This window comes from Python bivittatus, unplaced genomic scaffold (genome assembly GCF_059951505.1).
Source record: "Python bivittatus isolate LINGU-HERP-01145 unplaced genomic scaffold, Pbiv_v1 ctg000330_np1212, whole genome shotgun sequence".
Classification (NCBI taxonomy): domain Eukaryota; kingdom Metazoa; phylum Chordata; class Lepidosauria; order Squamata; family Pythonidae; genus Python; species Python bivittatus.
Window position 1 is genome coordinate 48,912,545 of NW_028277058.1, and position 22,306 is coordinate 48,934,850.

The following is a 22,306-nucleotide window of genomic DNA, read 5'->3' on the forward strand; positions in this document are numbered from 1 at the left end:
CCACATTTTTGGATTGTGTTTCCGTTTATTGATTTTATTATCCACCACCATTCAGTGGTTTAATACAGTCATTTATCACATCTGAATCAACTGAAAAGAAAAGTACATTTGGGTGTTACCAACATATCAATGATACCTCCTCCACAACTTCAAGTGATCCTACTGAGCAGTTCCATGTAGATTTTTTGAAAAGTCATGAGAGATAAAGCAACCGATCCCTTAAGGTAGGTAGCAGAGTTGAGCTGTAACCTACAGGATCACTTCTGCCTGTACATTGAAAATTAAGTTCCATCCTGTTCAGTGCTGCTGACTTCTACATCACAGGATAAAAGACAGTAACTTGGGCAGTTCCCTGATGCTTATCTCTGAGACAATATTGTGCCGCAAGCTTTTTGTTACTGCAACGAAGTGGATGAGGGTCTTTCTCCGGAGTAAGGGATACACATTGTTATTCACTAAAAGAGGAATTTGAGATGCCAGGCAACCTTAAAGTGACCTATTGCTCTCGACTACATAATTGTATTAAAACCATCTTTGCTTCCTGTTCATCATTTGGTTTAGGTCTTTTATCCCGTTGCCAAAATGATCCAAGGAAGTTCTTCAGCCTTTTATTGACTCTCGCTGCTTTTTTGCCGAGACTTCATTTCCCAAACTGACTCTTAGCAGAGAAGCCGCGTGGATGAGTACAGAGTTGTGATTGGACAAAATATCCGACATCGTTTGTCTCCTTTCTCCGGATTGGAGGACGTTCGCAGCTTGTTGTTTGATTTTTGGTTTTTCCGTTGAGACCAGCAGGAGCAGCGGCATGAACGCGAGAGTTAGCAGCGCGTAGGAGAAAAGTACAAATTTCTGGTTCTGGATGGGACCGAGAAGGGTGTGTCACGGGGTTGCACGACGTTCTGGTAGGATAAGGGGAAAATACTGTAGCTTCTGGTTGCTTTCATACTTTTTGACATTAAACCAGAAGTGTCCCATTCAGATGTTTGGGAGACCCAGGCTCTCTCCATCAAGTAGGCTATACCCGCTTCATTTTTGTTTCCAGTTCTTAGTAAGGAGGCTACGTGGAAGCCCGCACTAGTGCAGTAGATAGGATGTGGGATTTGAGCTTGGGGAGAATGGGAGTTAGATCCCTTTTCAGCTGTGTAGTAACCTTCCCTCAGATAGCCAAACTCACAGAGTTACTGGGTGAAAATGCAAACATTTGCTCACTTTTCAGAAGCAACTCGCTAGCCCTGAATCTTCCCTTACCTGCTGAACTTAAACTTCCTGTCAGCCCTCACCTCACTTCTGCTTGTCTTGAATATAACTGCCATTTTTTCCAATTGCCACTATGGGCTTTGTTTATACAACATGCTAAACTATAAACTAGATAACCATATTTTAGCATGTGATGCAAGCCTTATCCACAGGTAGCTTATAATCCAGTATGTGGTAGGATCCCAGAAAATTAGGTTGAGTAAACCATAGTTAAATACAGGATACAGTGTTGTCTCAACATGGCTTCATACATAGACTGATATATGGGCCCCCAACTTTTTTAGGCAAATGGACATATTTAGAATTTTGAGATGCAATAATTAAATATGTATTTTTGTGTATGAAATTTCTTATATTTATTTTGCAGTGTATTCATTGAAAAACTGTGCTTGCACTTACATAATGTTGTACTACACTGCATTGATGAGGAATTGGCTTTATGCACCAAGATATTCTTATTTAATATGTTCTAGACTTGAAATGTTGCATTTAAAAGTGGGCTAAATGAACCCTACAGACTCTGACAGAAACTATTAAGTGGATTAAGAGAAGGTGGTAGGTGTGTATGTTGAATGACTGAGTTTCATTGAAGAACTACCCAAGCTGAAAAGAGGAACTAAATTTAATTGGAATAAAAACAAAAATTTACAATTTGAATAGTAAATATGAATTGAAAATAAAGAACTCACTTGAGTCGAGTTCTGAAATTATGATAAAGATTCTGGAGGATTTGTTTTTAATGATTGGAGCATTATAATGAAATTAAATATTAATGGAGGAACTATGTAGTATATAACATAAACATTACTGTCATATCCACATTGTTTAAATTATTGTTGCTTAATCACAATAAGCCACAACTGATTCAGTCCACAAAAGACTTTCATCCATAAACTATGGCTTACAAACTGCAATACTAAATGCTAAAACAAAACAAACAAACGACATAACTGCATTATATGAATGAGACCATAGTTTTACAGTAGGTGTCATAAATAAACCTAAGAAAACTTGAATAATCAGCTTTTAGAGTTGTTACAGATCAGAGCTAAATTGGACTAATCTTATTTGAATCTACAGTATTTTATGAGCCATTCCATGTTTTATTGAGTTGGATTAGACCAACTATTGGCCTGAATGGGTATAAGTCATCTCCTTATGTTCTTTATTATGGCATATAGGGACAAATTGTCAAAAAAGATCACCATAAGAAATGTTTTTGTTTTCTGATCTTTTGGATAGAGGCCAAATGGTGGGAAATGTTTTATGGCTCAGTAATTCAATATAATGAATGCATTGCAGGTGGTGAGAATATGCACCATGACTACTTCTCCAAGAACACCCTCTGCTTCCAAAAAGTAAGTCAAAGAATTAGATGCTGATTTCATATGTCTTTGTTGTTTTCCTTTTCATTTATCTCAAGAGTAAGAATGTTGCAGAGCACGCGTAGACCTCCCAGCACCCCATTTTTAGTTTCCAGAGCCACACACTCAGGAATAGTCATATTTTTGAAATTTTTGGCCTTTGTTGGAGTTTATGGATTTATTTGTTGTTTTGGGAGTGACACCTGCTCCAAAATCAGGCCACTGTTTCTCTTTAAGGGGCTTAAAATGGCATATTATACTGTGCTTTTTAACCCCCCTAAAACACACACACACACACACACAAGACCACAAAGTTTGATCTTGCCCATTCTGGAGATGTCATGATGTTATTGGTTGGTGGACCAAGGCCAGAAAGGTTGCTCACCGCAATATGGCTTTCAGATCAGTGTAACTAGAACCCCAATTTACTCCCTAGGTTTTAATGGGGCATTTTTAATCATCTTAGGCTTCCTGTTTCTTGTGTAAGCCTGTATTGTATGTAATAGATTAGTGTCTTTACATTGTAACACTTGTATGTGTTACAATATTGTTATAACCTGTTGTGAGTTCTAGGTAAAGGATAGGCCACTGAAATTTGAGTTTCTTGAACCCTGCACCAAATACCTGCAGAAATGTTTTGAATACAGAGGTTTGTATTCTATATGTAAATACAGCTGTGTCTGGCAGTAACCCAGCAATGGGCCCATAAGAGTGAACAGTTTGGATTCCTTCATTAAGGTGTACAGTTATCTAATTACTCACTTTTTCCAAATTGAATGAAAATAAATGCTCCCCTTCTCATATAATGAAACAATCCTAATCTAGTGTCTAAAATAGCATATCTCTGCATTTGTTTGTTGTAATGCAAGTATTGGGTTTTATAGTTTTAGTAATGTTAATTGGTGTTTTTTTTTGGTATCTAATAATGTTTCTCAGATCAAACATTCCATATGGCTCGTCCAAGGGTGCTGTGCCCCCTTCTCCTCACCAAAGTGATTCTACCCCTCTTCCTTCAATCAATGAACGCCTGGCCTACCTTCGCCCCTCCCGGGAGCTGCTGGAGTACTATCGAAAGAAGATCGCAGAATTTGATGAAGAGCATGAGGCACTGGTGAAACGCTTGGAGACATACAAAGCATCTTATGATGATCAGGTAGGAAAAAGGGAGTGATAATCTACCAAGAGATAGGTGGATTGGAAAGCCATGTAAGGAAGCTTTAAAGCTTACTCCTTTGTCCTTTTCCTTAATGCAATCTTGATATCTTTACCACTTTGAATTTTCTGCAAAAGCTACATAAAGGGCATTTTTCTACTGAAAAGTATTAAGGAGAAATACGAATTATCTGGAACCTGGTTCCACCTGCTATATTCTGAATCCTCATACATTTAAAAAAAAAACTGCTTTAAATCATTGATGGTGAAAGAAGCCTTCATCCAGCTTAGTTTTTAAAAGAATCAACATGGACTGAAGCATTATTCTCCTCCTTCCATCTTCCTTTTTCATTCACAGTCTTAACAAGAGAATTCTAGTCAGGCCTAAATTAAGCCAAAACTATATTTTTTAACATATGTAATTTGTTGGAGAGGGGGGGAGGTAGATTTAGAAAGCAAGCAGGAAAAAAAATGTTTTTCATGAGATACGTATGCATTTTCCAAGCAGATGAGCAGATGTGACGTCAAAGAGGTTCAAAGTGCTGTCTTTCTGTGTATATATATATGTGTCTGTGTGTGTGTGCATGCACATGCATGCATTGTGTTAGTGAATCTTAAGTTACTATATTACATTACCTAATTGATAACTTTGTTGCTGCTTTAGTACTCCCTACTTTATTACTCCCAATACTCCGAGATGAAGTGTTGCTTTTCTTTAGGGTATTGTCTTTCCTAGCAAGAAAAGGAGGCACCCAGGAGAGTGAGAGGTCAGTTGAGCAAGTTTTTGCATACAAGTAAAGAAGGAATATGAAACAAGATTTTTATGGCTCAGTCTTTTCCTGGCGTATCCTGCTGGGAAGGTGATCCACAGTTGTATATTTTAGTTGTAGACTATGTTCCTCAAGAATGGGAGAGATCAGTTGCTGTTCTGAAGTAGACAGCTGATATCTTTAGCATGGCAGTTTTGTATTCATATTTTAAGCCACTTTTCTCCTCTCTTGATTCATTTCCTGATCTTTGATTCAGCTAAGCCAATACCATAGTAATTATTCTGGCTCAGAGTAGCTCTGCTGGGCCTAATCTGTTACTTAGAAGCATTTTTATTGAAGATGCCACAGGCTTAACTTTTGCATCAGCAAAGTATGTTCTCTACTCATCCTTGGCCCTGACCAAATGTAGAAAAGTGAATAAACTGAGCAGTTTACAGTTAGAGAATTCAGTCTAGGTGCTAAGAGAAAGGAAAGTGGAACTAAATAGAAGAAAATAGGAGAAATATTAGAAGTGTAGAAAAAGTAATAATTGTAATAGTGCTAAGAGAGGCATGGACAGTTTGCTCAAAAGCTACTAGAACTTCCATTGAAGTTAGAAGTCTAGAAGACAGTTCCTAGCAAATACAATAGGTGGTTAGAGTGAGGAAAATATTTGTCACAATTTGCAGAGCATGATTAAGCACCTTCTTGACAGAGAATTCTTAAATGCTAGCATTCTGCCAGACAGTTGCCTTGGGTTTGAGATGGATCATGATAATGAGACTTGTGTTCTACTTTGGTTTCAACTGACAGGTGATTAATAATATTTTTTATGTGCAGCACAAGTTACAATGGGAAATGCGTCAGCGAGAAGAAGAAATTGCAGAACTGCAGAAGGCTTTGAGTGACATGCAGGTATACCTTTTTCAAGAAAGAGAGCATGTGCTGCGCCTTTATGCTGAAAATGATCGGCTGAAAATCAGGTTTGTGGCCTGGTCTGAAAGACTGAAAAATGGAGATGCTAAGAGATTACCTTTGATAGAATCTATAGATTTGAAATATATTGAAGTTTTGCACATGGACAAAAGATGCTCATGAATGGATTATAGAGGAGAGCAATATGCTTCTTCGTTACCTTTTTATTTCAAGATGTAGGAAGATAACTGGTTTTTGCTTCTCTAATGTGAAAAGATCTGTGACAAAGATCATGGTACATACTGTCAGTGATAGGCTGAACTTACAAAACCCTTCATTCCTCTGCTGTTGTCTTGAGAAGACTGCAAATGTAGCTTCTCTTGTCACTGGAACTACAGTATATATCAATGTAGGACACCACAAAGACTATTTTTTCTCTTACCTAAAACATTGTCTTTACTGACTGGATAGAAATGTTGAAAATAAATACATCCAGTTGAGTAAGAGAGCTATCTGTTTGGTTCACGTTAATAGACTACAAACACAATAATCAAAAATTACCAGAAAAAGAAAAGGGCCAGGAGATCCATTTCACATGAAAAACAGTTTCAAAGAAATTGGATCAATTTACTCAGAAGTCTTCCTCCTTGCCCCTTTGTTTGAAAAAAAACCCAATAACTTCATTCACGTACGGACAGTTCATACTTGTCAGCTGTTCACCGGTACAAGTCAAACACACAGGACTTCTTCAAGTGATGTAATACATTTGTTTTCGTAACCCAGCCTGATTACCTTGCATATGCTGTGGGATGTTACTTTTTACAATCCCATCATGATGGGAATTTCAGAATTACAATCGGGACTGATATCGGCTTCGGGAGACACTGCAGAACATTTCTGCTATATGTATGTCTCAGTGCTAAAATAGAACCTCCCCTTCCAAAGCTAGTCTTTGCATCATGTAGACTTGTTTCCAAAAAAGTAATTTCAGAAACAGTCTGACTTTAAGCAGTCTCTGCTTTATAAAATGGTTTGCTAACATTGCCTCCTGGTGGCTAAAGATTCAAGTTCACATTCTTAGTAATAAGATGCTACTATAATCTCCATTAGTTCTTTCTGAAATAGAAGAAACTTAGAGGGAGAATATCTTCAGCAGAGGAGAAATTACATTTAAAAGGCTGTGTTTCCAACCATTTGTTTGCCAGAGAATTTTCATGAGACCTTACATGATCAGATTCTACAAGACAGAAAACTTGTAGAGTATGTGCAGTAAAAGGCTTGCTTTTTAAAGTTTAGATGGGCCTTGAAGTCAACAAAAAGTGCAGGATACATCAGTATTTAGCAACAAATAAATTGCCTTATTTTCAATGCATTACAGGGAATTAGAGGACAGAAAGAAGATTCAGCATCTTTTGGCTTTATTAGGAACAGACAGTGGTGAAATTACCTATTTTCACAAGGAGCCACCAGATAAGGTAAATGCCCATCAATTCACATAGATATTTTTATTTGATTATTTCTCTTATTTTTTTTATAAAAGAAATTACATTAGCTACATTATCATTGATGGCTTATAAAGGAATTTTAAACAATTATACTATAGCTGGTGTGGGTCTTCCGGGCTGTGGCCATATTCTGGAAGTTTTGTTTCCTAACATTTCGCCAGCATCTGTGACCGGCATCTTCAGAGAGCAGGAGCACAGACAGGAGCAGTTCTCTCTGTGCTCCTGCTCTCTGAAGATGCCGGTCACAGATGCTGGCGAAACGTTAGGAAACAAAACTTCCAGAACACGGCCACATAGCCCGGAAGACCCACACCAGCCATCGTATTCCGGCCGTGAAAGCCTTTGACAATACAATTATACTATAATTTGACATAAAATAATGCAGCTGGAACAAAAGGCAGCAAAATGTATTCAAGGCACTAGAATATAATTTTGGAGTGAAAAAATACCATTGAGTTCTCAGAGAAAGAGCAGAATATAAACATAATCACATGTGTAAAGATCTTCAGGCAAAACTAATGGAAGTCAATAGATTAAAAGTTTAATGGAACAGATGAATTTATACTTCATAGACCTAAATCCAGTGCTATCCCTAGTGGCAAATTCCAGAAAGCCTTGTAAGTCAAGGACTGGTCGTATAATTTGTATAGGTCAGCTTTCACAGGAATGCCTTTTAGTGATGGAGAAGGTGTAGCTGTGCTACTTACAACATTGCCTACAAATGGTAAGGACAGCACCAGTCAGTTTTGGCATAATTTGGCATAGTATGTCACAAGAACAACCAAATCCCAGCTTTGCACAAGTATTCTCACAATATTCTGAGCAAACTAGGATTTAGAGCAAACTCTAGAGACTACCTTGCAAGCCAGTATGGGGTTACCCACATCCTATCAGCTGGGCGGTATATGCAGTTTACTGACTCAGTCAGAAGCAAATTAGTTTGTTCAGTGTGCTAGGAAACTGGCAGAATACTGATTGAAATAGGATGATAGATGAAAAAGATTTGGGAAGTGCAGTGCAGCTTTTTTTACTGGCAGAGAAGTGAGTAGAGACCAGATTTTTTTTGTTCAGTAGGTCATTGAAAAATTAATATGAGAAATAAAGTTTATTTTATATTGATCCAGAAAAAACATATGATAAGGTGAATAGGCATGGAGTGTTTTACACAAATATGAAGTTGGAGATTGGTTGATGAATGCTTTAAGAGTGGTAGATGATGGAAATAAAGCATGCATGAAAATACAGAGAATGCATAGCTAATAGCTTAACATTAAACAGAGTAAGACAAAGGTGTGTGATGTCCCCCTGATGCTTTATATATTAATAAATAAATGTAGAAGAGTGCTTATAATGATTTTAGAGATTTATCACTTGGAGACATGAATGTATATGTACTTCTGCTTGCAGATTATGCCTTGTTATTAGTTGAGACCTGAATGATTTGCAGTAAATGTTAGATAGCTTGTATAATACAACAAGATGGATCTGAAAATTAAGTTATAAAAGACCAGGGTAGTTGTGACTAATGGGGAAAATTAACTAGAGAAAGTAGGTTAATTTGTGTACCTTGGTAAACGGTTTACTAGAGATAGGGAAATGCATGGAGAAATATTAAGATACAGGAATAAAAAATCAGCAGTTGAAACTAAACTGTAAGATTATTGTTATCTATTTATTTATTTGATTATTTCTTGTAATTGTATTGTGTCTAATGTGTATATTAAAAGTATCGGTAGAATAGAAAATGAACAAAATGTTTTGGTTATTATAGGTCACTATACATCAACAGCCAACCAAGAACAGAGATTTACACGATAGATATGACAAACACACTTCAAAAATAGGTCAGTGGAAAAATAAAAATTATTTTAGTAAACATTACAGATAACATTCAGATACCATTGAGTTTTATGGAAGAGATCTGGCTTTATTTAATTTGCCTGCTTGAATATTCAGCCTTCCCCTTTGTGGTACTCTCTGGATGTGTTGCAGCTACAACTCCCAGGGTGGTGCCTATAAATTTGGGAGTTGTACATTGATTATTCCTAGATGATGTGAAGTAGATGAAGTCACCATTTTATTTTATTTTCTTCTTTTCTTTTCTTTTTGCTAGGAGGATATCCTAACAACTGGGTTGCTCATTTCACTAGGCAGGGCTAAGACTTGGAGCAGCCATAAAGTGGGAGAAAACACTCCCTCTCAGTGATGTTCCTGCTAAACTCCATTGCATAGGATTTTGTGGACTTCTTTTCACAAGGAATGAATTGATTGTCTTGATTTTTTGAAGAAAGCAAAGCCTAAAAGTTTCTCTCAGTTCTTTCAGGGATCTCTCGGATAGATGGAACACCAGTAGTGGATGTTCTGACTACCAGTCAGTAGGAGGCAAACTCTAAATAGCAGTTCTGCTTTGCTCCCTGAAAACTGTCAGTACCCCTCTTTATGCTGATCACATTGATCTCAGCCATAGTGGCTTCATCACTGGTGAATTACCTCTGTATGATTTTGGGATGCATCAATGAGAGCTTTTGGTATTAACAACGAATCCAGAAATAACAATCCCATGCTGTTTGCCCAAGTTTTAGCAATAGATACACACATAAAATTAGAATTAGAGAGACAGTTGGTGTAGTGATTAAGGTGCTGGCCTAGAAACCAGGAGACTCTGAGTTCTAGGCACTACCTTGGATCAGTCACACTCTTTCAGCCCAGCCCACTCCACAGGATTGTTGTTGTGAGGAAAATAGGTGACAGGAGTATTAGGTATGTTTGCCGCCTTGAGTTATATATAAAAAAAGGTGGGATAAAAATATAATAATAATCCCTCAATGAGGCACTACCTTGACATGGTTATGGGGCTTGCGTGCTCCGAGGAAGATGAGAGCTATGCCAGAGGTTCAACCATTCTGGGCAGGTCTCATCAGAAGAGCCAGACGAAGAGTGTCTCTCCCATAAACAATGTGATGAGATGTAATTTACAGAAATCTATATCGGATCAGTCGTTGCCCAAGTCAGCGAGAGCCGTGGTAGGTGTTCTAGTTTTTGGACATCTTGACAAATGGGCTACAGAACTCAGGTCTGTTGGCTGAGCAACCAGGGCCAGCAGCTGTACAACTACTGGAAGAAAAGTTGTTTACCCATCACAAATATACAAAGACTGCAAACAAATAATGATCTGCTATTACAAATCAAGTCAAACAAGAACAGGATATCTGAAAAGAATGCACCAGTTCTGGAAAGAACATCCAGAATCAGAAATAACAGAACAGAGGCTAGCAGATCAATATCAATTTGTAATACAAAATAAAGTATTCACAGAAGTAGAATTGGAAGAACTGCAAAGCTCTACCCAGGGCAAAGAAATTGAAGCCTTGCCAGAAGTAGCTCAGACTATAGAGGCAAAGCAAGAGGATTTGGCAGTAGAGGAAGCCAGCATAACTATTGAATCATTTTCATTTCCAAACCAGGCACCCTCTCCTCTACCTTTTCCTCAGAAAGAACAAAACCCTCTAACTAAAAAACAAGAGAAATTGAAACAAAGAATAACTGAGCATCTAGAACAGCACAAAAACAACAGAATAAGGTTGCTACATTGAAGCTTGTTACAAAGAAACAGCTAGCACAAGTATTAAAAGATGCCAATACTGTAATATCAAATATAAACACCAGCTCACTGCAAGAAACAAATGAACTAATGTACAGCACAGCTTCAGTTATAACTGAAGACCTTGGATGCAAAATCACCAAACAAAAAAAAGCCAAAGAGTGCACCACCAAAATGAAAGATCAGGTTGGAATATAAGATGAACATGCTAAGATCAGATGCAAGCAAGCTAGAACAGATGAAAGAAAAGAAGCTGAAGAACAAGAAGACCAAAGAATAACTGATCAAGAAAGATCACCTAGAAACAAGAAAGATCAAAGAAGCACTGGAAATAATAAAGCAGCAAATAACAGTCATAGCCAAAAAGATCAGCAGATATGAAGCTTGAATTGCACACTATAGGCAGAATCTCCAATTTCAGTCAAATCAGAAACATTTCTATAAATCCATCCATGGCAGAGACTGCAATGAACCAGTCAATGTCTGACAAAGAAGAAACAGTGCAGTTCTGGGCTCAGCTATGAGACAACCCAAAGAAATATAAACAAGAATGCAGCTTGGATAATGGAGGTGGATAAGAATAAAAAAGCTGAAATGAAAGAACTTGTAATAACAGCAGAAGTTGTGGAGAAAAGGGCAAGGAAGATCAATAATTGGTCAGCACCAGGTGAAGATGAACTGCATGATTTTTGGTTGACATCTGATTGTTCTGCATCCACTCATTGCCAAGCAGTTTAGCAACATACTGCAAGGAGGTAAAATTGAAGATTGGTTAACATCTGGCAAAACCTACCTGATAATGAAAGATCCAACAAAAGGGGCAGCACCAGGCAACTACAGGCCAATTACCTGCTTACCAACAACTTTCGAATTGCTAACTGGTGTGGTAGCTGATGCCATCCAACAGCATCTAGCTGAAAACAAGCTCTTTCCATCTGAGCAAAAGGAAACCGCCCAAACAGCAGAGTGCAAAAGATCACCTCCTAATTGACAAGATGATTTTGAAAACTGCAGGAGAAGGAGGACCAACTTGAATGTAGCTTGGATTGATTACAAGAAGCCATTCAACTCCCTGCCACATGACTGGATAATCAAGCACCTAGAAATAACAGGAGTCAGTAGAAACATCAGAAGCTTTGTACAAAGATCAGTGGCACAATAGAAGAGATAGTTGCTGGTCAATGGTGATAGACTGGGAGAGGTTAATATCAAGAGAGGAATCTTTCAAGGAGATTCACTATCACCACTACTGTTTGTCATTTACATTGATTCCACTGTCAACAATACTGAACAAGTCAGGCCATGGCTATCAAACATCAAAAACATCTGCCAGGTTATTCTACCTCCTTTACATGAATGATCCGAAAATGCCATCTGAAATGGAATACTGCTCAACACTGTCCAAATATACAGCAACAAATTGCAATGGAATTTGGACTGGACAAATGTGCCACCCTTACTGTCAACAAGGGAAAAATAGTGAAAACTGAAGGAATCAAGATCCTCTATAGAAATAACATTAAGAGTCTGGATGAAGAAGATCACTACAAATACCTGGGCATCCTTCAAGCTGACAACATCAAGCACATTGAGTCAAGAAGAAGGTTAGGAGTGAATACATAATGAGAGTGAAGAAGATATTAAAGTCCAGACTCAGTGGAGGAAATACCATCAAGGCAATTAACACTTGGGCAATTCCAGTCATTAGATACACAGCTGGAATAGTGGACTGGACTCAAGCTGAACTAAAATCCCTGGATAGGAAGACCAGAAAAATAATGACAATGAATCATGCCCTTCATCCATTGAGCAATGTTGATAGACTCTACTTACTTACCATAGGTGGGCATATAATGTTTCAAGTACATCAGACAGTTGAAGACGAAAAAAGGGCATTTGAAGAATATCTGAAGGGCAGTGAAGAAGATGCACTGAAGCTAGTACACCATGACGGCTTACTGAATACCAAAGAAACCAAACTGGCCTATAAGAAAGACCAAATGAAGAATAGAAAAGAGACATGGCAAGGCAAAGTATTGCATGGCCAGCACACAAAAAAACTTTCAGGCAAAGTAGGTTACACCAAGATCTGGCAATGGCCAAGAGCAGGAAAGTTGAAGAAAGAGACAGAGGGGTTAATTCTGGCTGCACAAGACCAAGCCTTAAGAACAAATGCGTACAAAGCCAGAATTGAGAAGACAGCAACAGACAGCAAATGCTGCCTCTGCAAAGAAGCTGAAGAAACAGTAGACCACCTAGTTAGCTGCTGCAAGAAGATCGCAGAGATTGACTACAAACAACAGCATGACAAAGTAGCAACAATGGTACATTGGAATATCCGCAAGAAGTACCATTTGCCTGCAAGCAAGAACTGGTGGGACCACACAACAGACAAAGTAATAGAAAAGGAAGAAACTAAAGTGCTCTGGGACTTTAGAATTCAAACAGACAAGCACCTGCCACACAACACCCCAGACTTAACCATTGTTGATAAGAAAGACAAAAAAAAGTCTGGCTCGTGGACATTGCAATACTGGAGACAGCAGAATAGAAGAGAACGAACTGGAGAAAATCACGAAATACAAAGACCTGCAAATAGAAGTAGAACAACTATGGCAAAAGAAAGCAAAGATAGTACCAATAGTAATAGGCGCCTTGGGTGCAATCCCAAAACATCTGGAGTACCGCTTGAAGACCATTGGCATTGACAAAATCACCATCAGTCAATTGCAAAAGGCAGCTTTACTTGGAATAGCTTACAACCTGCAATGATACCTTTAATACCATCAAACAACAATATCTGTCTATCCCAGGTCCTTAGGAAGGACTTGATAGGTGGATAAAAATGCCAAATCCAGTCTAAACATTTGGGTGACTGTGCAACCAACAACAATAATAATAATATAACATATAGAATGTATGCCTATAGTCTGAGACTAACTTACCTTTTCCCCCTTTTGCAGAGGCTCAGAGAATTATTTATTTTCATAAGGTTTTTTTTAGAGATGTTTAAATATTATCTGACAGAAGGAAGGGGTTTCTGGAGAAATTCTCTACTGATAGCTGCGTGATTTCCTTATATTTAAGGAAATTTAAATATATTTAACATCTAATTCATTAAGTGTCTGATATTTGTAATCCCTTTCCAGCTTGCACATTCAAAATAAAACATTTCCCTACAAATTAAATTTTGCTTTGATTCTGTGGGTTTCTTTTTCAGTGCATATTAATACTAGCTTTCATCTTCTAAAAGAAACTTCTATTAGGGGGAGATACATAGAAAATAATTTTCATTACAAGTATGGGTACTTGGAGTCAAGAAGTAGAAGAGGAAACATCTGTAGTATATTTCAACAAGATATTTTTATGGTAGCAACTGTTATATATGTAAGTTGCTGTCCAGCTGATTCAGGAAAGCAAATGGTGTTACCTGTATTCTTTTTTAACATTGCATCTGATTTTCATTTTCTAGAGACAGTCAGGTTGACACACGAAGTTATATTTTCTAGAAATATTGTAAAACATTTTGTAAGATTCTGAGACCCAAAACAATATGTGCCATTCTGGCTTGCAGGACTGGATATATAAGTTAACAGCTCACAATTAAATCCACCAGAATGCAGTTTAGACAACCAGGATAACATTGCATTCTTCTTGACCCTTAGTTCAAACTTTGTTCTATGAGGGCATTCCATTCTCTGCAAACACTCAGTCTGCATTATGAGAAGATTTCAACTCGGTATTCCCCCACTCACAAGGATGAGATTCTATTTCTAGATGATATCTGACATCAAATATCCCACACTCTATGGGATATAGACATATTGGACAGGAATTTCATTGACTGGCTCAGCCTGCTAGATGAAGTTAATTGTTTCCACAATGTCCAGGAACATCAGATTTAGTTCGGAGTCAGAGTGGTCCAACCTTCTTATCTCCTATTCAAAAAGCAATAAACCTATGTACTCTTCCTAAAGCTATTTGTTTCTTTTTAGGTGATCATCTTATGGCAAGGTTTCCAGACATGTTGCATCCACTCTTGTGTTTCCTCTCTTAGGAAGCTCTGTCGCTGCTCTGGAGAGAGTTGTGACCAGTTCTATAAGGGGTGGTGTAGTTACTTCAGGCATTTTTTTTATCTTAATAGGGTTCCCATAATTGCTATATGCAAATATGTTACACTCTGTCTTCCTTCCTAAATTACTAAAGTTCTTGCAGTCCACCCCACCCCACCTGGCTCCTTCCTGGACACTGTGTTAATATGTCTCAGTTTCCAGGATGCCTCTTTCCACAGTAGGAAAATAGAAACAGGACTGATTGTGAAAGTTATTTCTCTACAGTGGATGGAGGATATTAGTTCTTCCATAATATGATAATAGTTTTTATCATGGGGAAGAACTATCTTGTGTTTTTTATTCTGATTGTTTTTTCCTCTTGACTTTTTTTATCCTGTAACTTTAAGAGAGAGGTGCTTCCTCCTATTCCAGGCATTGTCACACATTTTTTAATTTTCCTTTCGGAGCAAGTGGAAAGAGAAACCTATTTTTCAGGGTACTCTTGATGTACTACAGAAAAAGAATTTTCATAGTAAGTGCATGGTTCCATTCTGCTGACTACTGTAGCCTTAAAACATTACCTCAAGGGAAACCTTTCAGATTAATAAAACAAAAGGAATGGGATAACATCTTATCAATTAAAATTATTTTCTCTGTAGGTACTAAAAATTCTGCCTTAAAAAATAAAGGAGAGAAGCCTGAAAGTGGAGATAGATACCAAAGAGACAACCAAACACTCTTATTACAGGTAATTGGTAGTAATATATGAAAAACTAGAATCACCATGCTGGTCTGGATTAAGGTCCATCAAATTCAGCATCAATTCTTCTAACAAGAAGGAGTTAAAGAATATGTGTATGGTAATGAACATTGTGATACTTCATGGTGATACACAATTGACACTTTGTCTCTTCTGCATTGGGGTCTTGACTGAACCCCAGTTAAACAGATCTTAGTGAAGGGTACTTTCATCTAGCCAGGTTTGGGTGATGGATACCAGTCTTCCCTCTAATCCACTATTTCTTTGTGGACAAGGTTGGATTTATTACAGACAGGTCTGGTGTTCAGTTAATTAGGTATTAATCTGTTCTAGTTCAGGTGTGCCCCCCTGGGAAAAGTGGGGAAAAGAGAAAGTGGTAGAACCTAACAAAAGAACATTAGGAAGACACAAAGGAACAGGTTTACCAGGCAGCTGGCTTGTTTTATTGCTTTCCTTCAGGCATGAACAAAAGATTGCAAAAGCGGTCACATGAGAGATAGTTCTGGCAAGGACAGAAGCAAATAGGCTGAAATTAGGCTAGCCCCTTACCATAATGGGACCATTAGCAACCATTCTTCCCACTCAAAAGCATGAGGTTTACAACTTTTGGCAATATGTGAGCAGAAGAAAATGGTGCAAGAACTGAATCTAGATCTGTTAGTAGAACTTGTATTTTAGACTCAACAGTTGCTGAGATGCTGCCTTGGTTCTGCAATTGGAGGACTAAGAGATCTACAGCCTTGAATTGCTCACTGGGGAAACTTCCAGTTCTGGTATCCACCAAGAAAAATCTGACAGGTTAATAGCCCCAAGAGTTCTGACTTTTTCATTGGACTGACAAAAGGAATTGTCCAGGAGGAAGAATTCATGACTCAGGAGTTATTTCTATGCAGCTCTCCTCCTGCTAGATATGTCATTCTTTCATCAGAATTCAGCTATGTAGATGTATGTTACCACACCTTTTTACACTAATCAGCTAGCTGGAAAAGTCACTCAGGGTTCACCTTAATACTATTTTATTCCCTAATGCTACTAACTGGTCAGAATCATTGAAGGAGTTTTGAGGGCACCCCACTTTTCTTCCAGGCTAAGGTCCTTGTACAATCCAACCTGGCAAGTTTGCCAGCTTTATTACAAGAGTGAGTTGCCTGCTGCAAACAACGCTTTCCCCTCATTCTTGTTCAAAGTATTGTGGGTGTGCAAATACTGAGGCAGACAAGGAGAGTGCAGTTGGGAGTAGGGGTAGCAAATCTGGGAATGTATGGTCAAAAGAAAGAGCAAATAATTAATGGTGAATTATATCACTTTATTTTTTATCATTTTATCTTTAACATTTAGTAGTTGGAAAAACAACTATGATACTTTTCCAAAAAAGAACATATAATGCTCCCTCCTCCTATCTTCCCCACAACAGTGGCTTGAACTGAGAGAGTCCAAGCCAACCAGCCAGCTTCTGTACCTATGGGAGGAGTAGAACTCATGGTTTCCCAGTTTCTAGTCCAACACCTTAACCACTGAACCAAACTGCTTAAAACCTGTAAAAAAATAGGGCTATTTGCAAGGGAAAGCCCTATTTGCACTGTAGCAGATTCTTCAGGTTTTTCTCTTTGTGGATCCAGGTGGAAGCTCTTCAGGCTCAACTAGAAGAACAGACCAAGTTGTCAAAGGAGCAGATTGAAGCACTGCTAGAGGATCGACGCATCCGTATTGAAGAAACTCAGGTGCAGCATCAGAGGGATCAGGAGAAGATCAAAGACATTACTGAAAAGTAGGTGCAAAAGTTGAGTTCACATACTAAAAAGAATGATGTGTTGGATGGGGCAGGGGTTGTAAAAGCATTTTATTCTGACCTGAGCAGAATACAATATTTTTCAATCTGATGTTCCTGGTTTGACCCTTTGCTGTGGTATGTGTGGGATGGATTGTTTTGTAAAGTATTCCTTCTAGATATTGTTTTTACTTGGGAGAAAGTCCATAACATTATAACTGAGCCTAGCTGTTACATGGATAATCAGTTCCAAATTCAATCATCACCATTCCCAAAGAAAAGGTCTTGATATTGGGTTCTGTGATAAACCTCTGTCTGGCAATCCTGGAGAGCTGCTACAAATCAGGGTAGAGAGTATTGGATCAGATGACTAATCCAACCTGGGTTAGGATCCAATCCATGTAGATGCAAAGCCAGGATACATGGTGACAAAGCACCCATGCAGACATCAACTTAGGACATACTGATCTATTGAAGCTGTTGCTTCCTGTTCCACACCCTGATTCACCCTCATAGTGGGGTTAAAGTATGAATTGGCCAGTAAATTACTAATTAATTGAAATGCCTCTCCCCAGATACCACAAAGCTCAAAATTTGCTATATGAGAGTACCAGAGATTTTCTGCAGATGAAGTTTGATGCACGAGCAAATGAAAAATCCTGGATGGCAGAGAAGGACACTCTGCTGAGGAAGATGGACAAATGTAAATGTGCACCCAAACAGAGCAGGATTTGTCAGGACAGCAGTCTGGTCCAGGACCACATCAATCGAAGTCAGGAAAGTGGTCAGAGCTGGAGGGATACTAGCCCAGAGCAGCAGGACACTAGCCCGGATGAGAGGGAAAGTAGTCCATGTCAGCAGAGTTTCACCAAGAGATCGCCACCCTGCAGGAGGGTTGAAGTCTTCAAGAAGAGGAAACCGAAAGCTGCCAGACGTGTTTCTCAAGCAGAGCATGGCATTTATAAAGTATATGGGGCAAAGATTAAGGTAATGGCTATTGAAGAGTAGTAGAAGATTAAATATTTCTGAAAATTAGATATAATGCCATAAAACTTCAACACTGTGATGCTGTGGCACATTGAAATGGTGTTAAAAGTTTCTTGCCAATCACTGTTTTCTCCTAATTATTGATGTGACCATTCATAGCTTCTGTACTTTCTTCCAGCTGCTTAAGATGCCCAAATAAGGTTTTTTATCTCACCTCCAGGGATTACAAGATCGATTGACACAAGAGCAGACATTAGCAAACATGTATCGAGAGCAGTGTGTTTCATTGGAAGAGGAGTTGGCTAAGATTCGGGAGGAAGGAGATTTAGGTCGAGAGATCTTCAAGGTAGGTACCTTTTGCTGCTCTTGCAACAACTTTGACAAACTATGGTACCTCATTCCTTAATCTTATCCTGAGAACTGCTCACAAAAATGTGATTATTACATTATAATCTTATGTTTTGCTTCCACATTTGTAGCAACGGTCAGAAAAGATGGGGAAACGGCTACAGCTAATGACCCAGCGCTATGAGGCACTGGAAAAAAGGCGTGCCATGGAAGTAGAAGGGTTTAAAACTGACATTAAACAACTCCAACAAAGGCTGCAGAATGTAGAGAAGCAACTTTTCAAGGTATTATTTTGTCAGGAGAAAGGATTAAAATGGAATTAATTCCTCTGAAATAATGCTTTGTGACCAAATTTCCAAACTTCAGAAAGAACCATTAGCTGAATCTATTTTAGGTTTGACTGTGGTTTTACCAAGAGCAAATTTGGTGTAGTGGCTAAAGGCACTGGATTAGGAACAGGGAAGTTGCAAATTCTAGTCCTCCTAGTGTTGGGGGGAAGGTCTAGCCCAAGGCCCCTGCAGTGTGGTATGACTCATGTCTCTGACCACTCCTCTTTAGTATCTGCATGAAACTGCCGGGGGAGGTCATCAACAATATGGGATGCAGTATCATCAGTATGCTGATAATAACCAGTTATACATCTTCACCCCTGGCCAGCAGTGCCATTCAGGTTGTGACCCAATACCTGGAGGTTGTGAGGGTCTGGATGGAAAGAAACCAACTGTGATTCAACCATGGCATGACATAGTGGATCTGGTTTTTGCACCACTCCCCCCCACCCCACAATCTGGTGTGGTGTCACCTTTGATTCTTGACAGGGTAGCACTCCCCCAGCCAGAGCATGTGCCAAATTTGGGGGCTGCCCTGACTTGGGGCTCCTGCTTGAGGTGGCAGCCATGGCTAGGGGGACCTTTGCACAGATCCACCATGTGCACCAACTTTGCCATTCCTGGACCAGGACACCTTGGTCACAGTCAGTTATGCTCTGGTCACTTCGTGGTTGGATTACTGCAACATTTTCTACATGGGGATGCCTTTGAAGACCATTCAGAAGTTACAACTGGCCAGAATACAGCTGCCCATGCACTTCTGGGTGCCCTGCAGTTTGCCTATATTGCTGTGTGAGCTGCACTGGCTTCCTTTTTTTCCGGGGTATAATTCAAGGTGCTGGTTATCACCTTCAGGGCCAAGTTATTTGTTGGACTGACTCTCCCTGAGGGTATCTACCCAAGGTTACACCAGGTTAGATAGGGTGGGTGCACTCCAGTTCCCTTCCTTTAAATGTTGTCATCTGCTGGGACCTAGGAAGTGTGCCTTCTCTACAGCAGCCCCTGCCCTATGGAACACCCTCTCCAGATCCGGCAGGCCCACACCCTCTTAGCCTTCCAGAAGGCCTTAAATAGCTGGTTGTTTCCCCAAGCATTGGGTTAGGGAGTGGTTGGAGCCCAATAACTGTTAAATGTTAATGTGGTTTTTTGGGCTCTGGGAATTGCCTTTTGATGGTGGCTCTGTTGTTTCTTGTTATGTTTTTACTGCTGTTTTTGTGAGCCACCCAAGATTATTGTACATAAGATGGACAGCCATATAAGTCCTTTCAATTAATCAGTCAATAAAATCTACCCAAAATTGCTCTATATTCCTTTTCTAAACTCAAACTGCTTTCAAACCTGTTTATCCTTTCTTTGAAATTGTTTTCCTTTCTAGGTGGTAATGACTGTGGGCCCTGACCAAGATCTTGCAATTCTACATGAAGTTCGCCAAGGAAATAAGAGAACTAAAAAGATACAAGGAGAACTTAAAAACTTAAAATCAAAGATATATGGGCTGGAAAATGACCTACGAGTTTGTTGATAAGGATATGTCACTCAGAATGAATGGTGTTGATAAAGACCTGTCACTGCAACAACCTTTTTACATCGTTTATTTTATACAAATTATGTAGTCTGCAGTGAGTATAGCACATAACATTACATTCCAGGGCTGAAGAAAACAATTAAAACTTGTGTGAGATTTGAAATGAAACTCTTTCTACCTTTCTGAATGAGTACCTAGATTTGGTCTCTGCTTGTGATGTTGACTTATGCTCATATCAACACAGAGAAATTTGGTAACTGCTTTTGCTGTGCTATAGGAGATGTAGTCTGTAGGAACTTTTTACTGGCTAAGAATGGTATGTCATACAGGGATCCCAAGAAACCAGTTAGGTGGGTTATGTGTCCTCTGTATCTTAGTTATTATGGAGAAGAAAGGAATTTCTAAATGACTCTCAGGAATTGGACTGCAAAGAAGGATTGATACCAACTTCTATAGAGAAGAGAAACTCTTATAGTGAGCCATAAGGACAATTTAACTGTATTTTTCAAAATCAGAACCATGTTCTTCAAATAACTGCTACTCTGAGTTCTCTACAAATTTGTAGCCCGATTTAAGGAGAAGCATAGATCAAGATGAATTTCATCATAGATGGCAGGACTGCAGCCTAAAACACAGTTCTATTGCCCAGGATAAAGAGTGTGTAGGGTTGCAGTTTTGTACACTAAAAGGGAAGTCAGTCCCATTGAGCTGAAACTTGTTTCTGAATAAACTTGCATAGGATTAAGTTATAAAACAGATGCTTTCTAGCATGGGTAATTCTTATGTTTTCATGGGTATAATTTTTTTTTTTGCAGAAATCCTTCTGAAGCCAGAAAATAATTATGATACATCTATTGTTTCTACTCTGCTATAACATTAAAACTTGCATTATTATATTTTCTTGATATTTTTATTTCTGCTGATCACTAGCGATATAACCAAAGCCTTAATGGAGACTATCACTGGCCATTTAATATTAGCGAATAATTTCTACATAAGAAAAAAACCTTCTGGGCAGTTTATAATGATAATTGTATCAGTCTACTTTGTTAATGGTAGAACTACTCCAACATGCCCAGTTATGTTTTCTTTGTGTATATGCATTCTATGTACATACATGCATATACCCATAGTAGTATTAACTTTCATAGTAATCAGTATTATGCAAAGAACAAAAGTGTAAGAAATAGTAACCCAGCAAAATTAAGGCACAAGATAAGAAAAACGAAATACAGCTAAATCTATTTTATACCAGCATTCATTATATTTCTGCATATCTTTCTGTCCTTGCCTCCACTGTATCTGCCTCTCCCCATTTATATTTCTTATATTTCAAATTTAGATACCGCCCATCTCACAAAAAGTGACTCTGGGTGGTTCATAATAAAACAGCAATAAATATTAAAATACAATAAAACAATATAAAATACAATAAAAATAGAATAAAAACCAAACACATACACAAATAATATCTTCCAAGATGTTGATGGTCCGTAAGATGTTAACATATGGGAGCATCTTCAAGGTGCTAGCCACCCCGAGGGTTGGTTGCCCCTTTTTTCACCCCATGCCACTTCATTATTGCCTTTTGTTCTTAACCTTCTCATCTCTCTGAGGATCTCAAGTCCATCCATCATGACTTTCTTAGTCTTCCTCTTTCAACTGATCTACCTTTCATGTATTTGTTTTGAAATCTGAGCTTCATTCATTCTGTGTGTCTAAAACACTTCATGTTTCATAACTGGTCCCTCACTGTTGTTTTCAGTCTGCATTCCTTCTTGTTTTACTGTACATACTTAAGTACCCTATTCAACTTTTGTTTTTCCTGATATACCCAACTCACTCCTACATAGCAGAGTAGGCAGGAGAATGTTCTTATGGCCATTTTTGCTTCCTTTGACAAACATTCTTTCCTCAACCATGCATTGATCATACATTTCTACCCAGCATTTGCATATCTTAAAGTTTCTTCATTTTCTCATCCTTAGTTAACA

General features: G+C 38.5%; 1 protein-coding gene across 4 annotated transcripts; it reads left to right on the top strand.

The window, feature by feature from the left end:
- Positions 1-774: 774 nt before the first annotated feature.
- On the top strand, positions 775-21,194 carry CCDC77 (coiled-coil domain containing 77). 4 transcript variants are annotated; one of them, XR_015796271.1, is made up of 13 exons: positions 775-874; positions 2,560-2,615; positions 3,558-3,774; positions 5,363-5,505; positions 6,816-6,912; positions 8,714-8,786; positions 15,255-15,343; positions 16,975-17,123; positions 17,699-18,110; positions 18,331-18,456; positions 18,590-18,742; positions 20,163-20,406; positions 21,128-21,194. XR_015796271.1 is itself a non-coding variant. In XM_007429499.3 (12 exons), exons 1-12 carry the CDS (start codon positions 860-862, stop codon positions 20,307-20,309), a joined length of 1,677 nt encoding a protein of 558 aa, XP_007429561.2. In that variant the 5' UTR covers positions 775-859; the 3' UTR covers positions 20,310-21,194. The 4 variants fall into 4 exon arrangements, 3 of the variants coding, with proteins under 3 accessions (XP_007429561.2, XP_007429562.2, XP_025023247.2); XM_007429499.3 differs by having other exon boundaries at positions 20,163-21,194; XM_007429500.4 differs by having other exon boundaries at positions 781-902; positions 20,163-21,194.
- Positions 21,195-22,306: the final 1,112 nt, after the last annotated feature.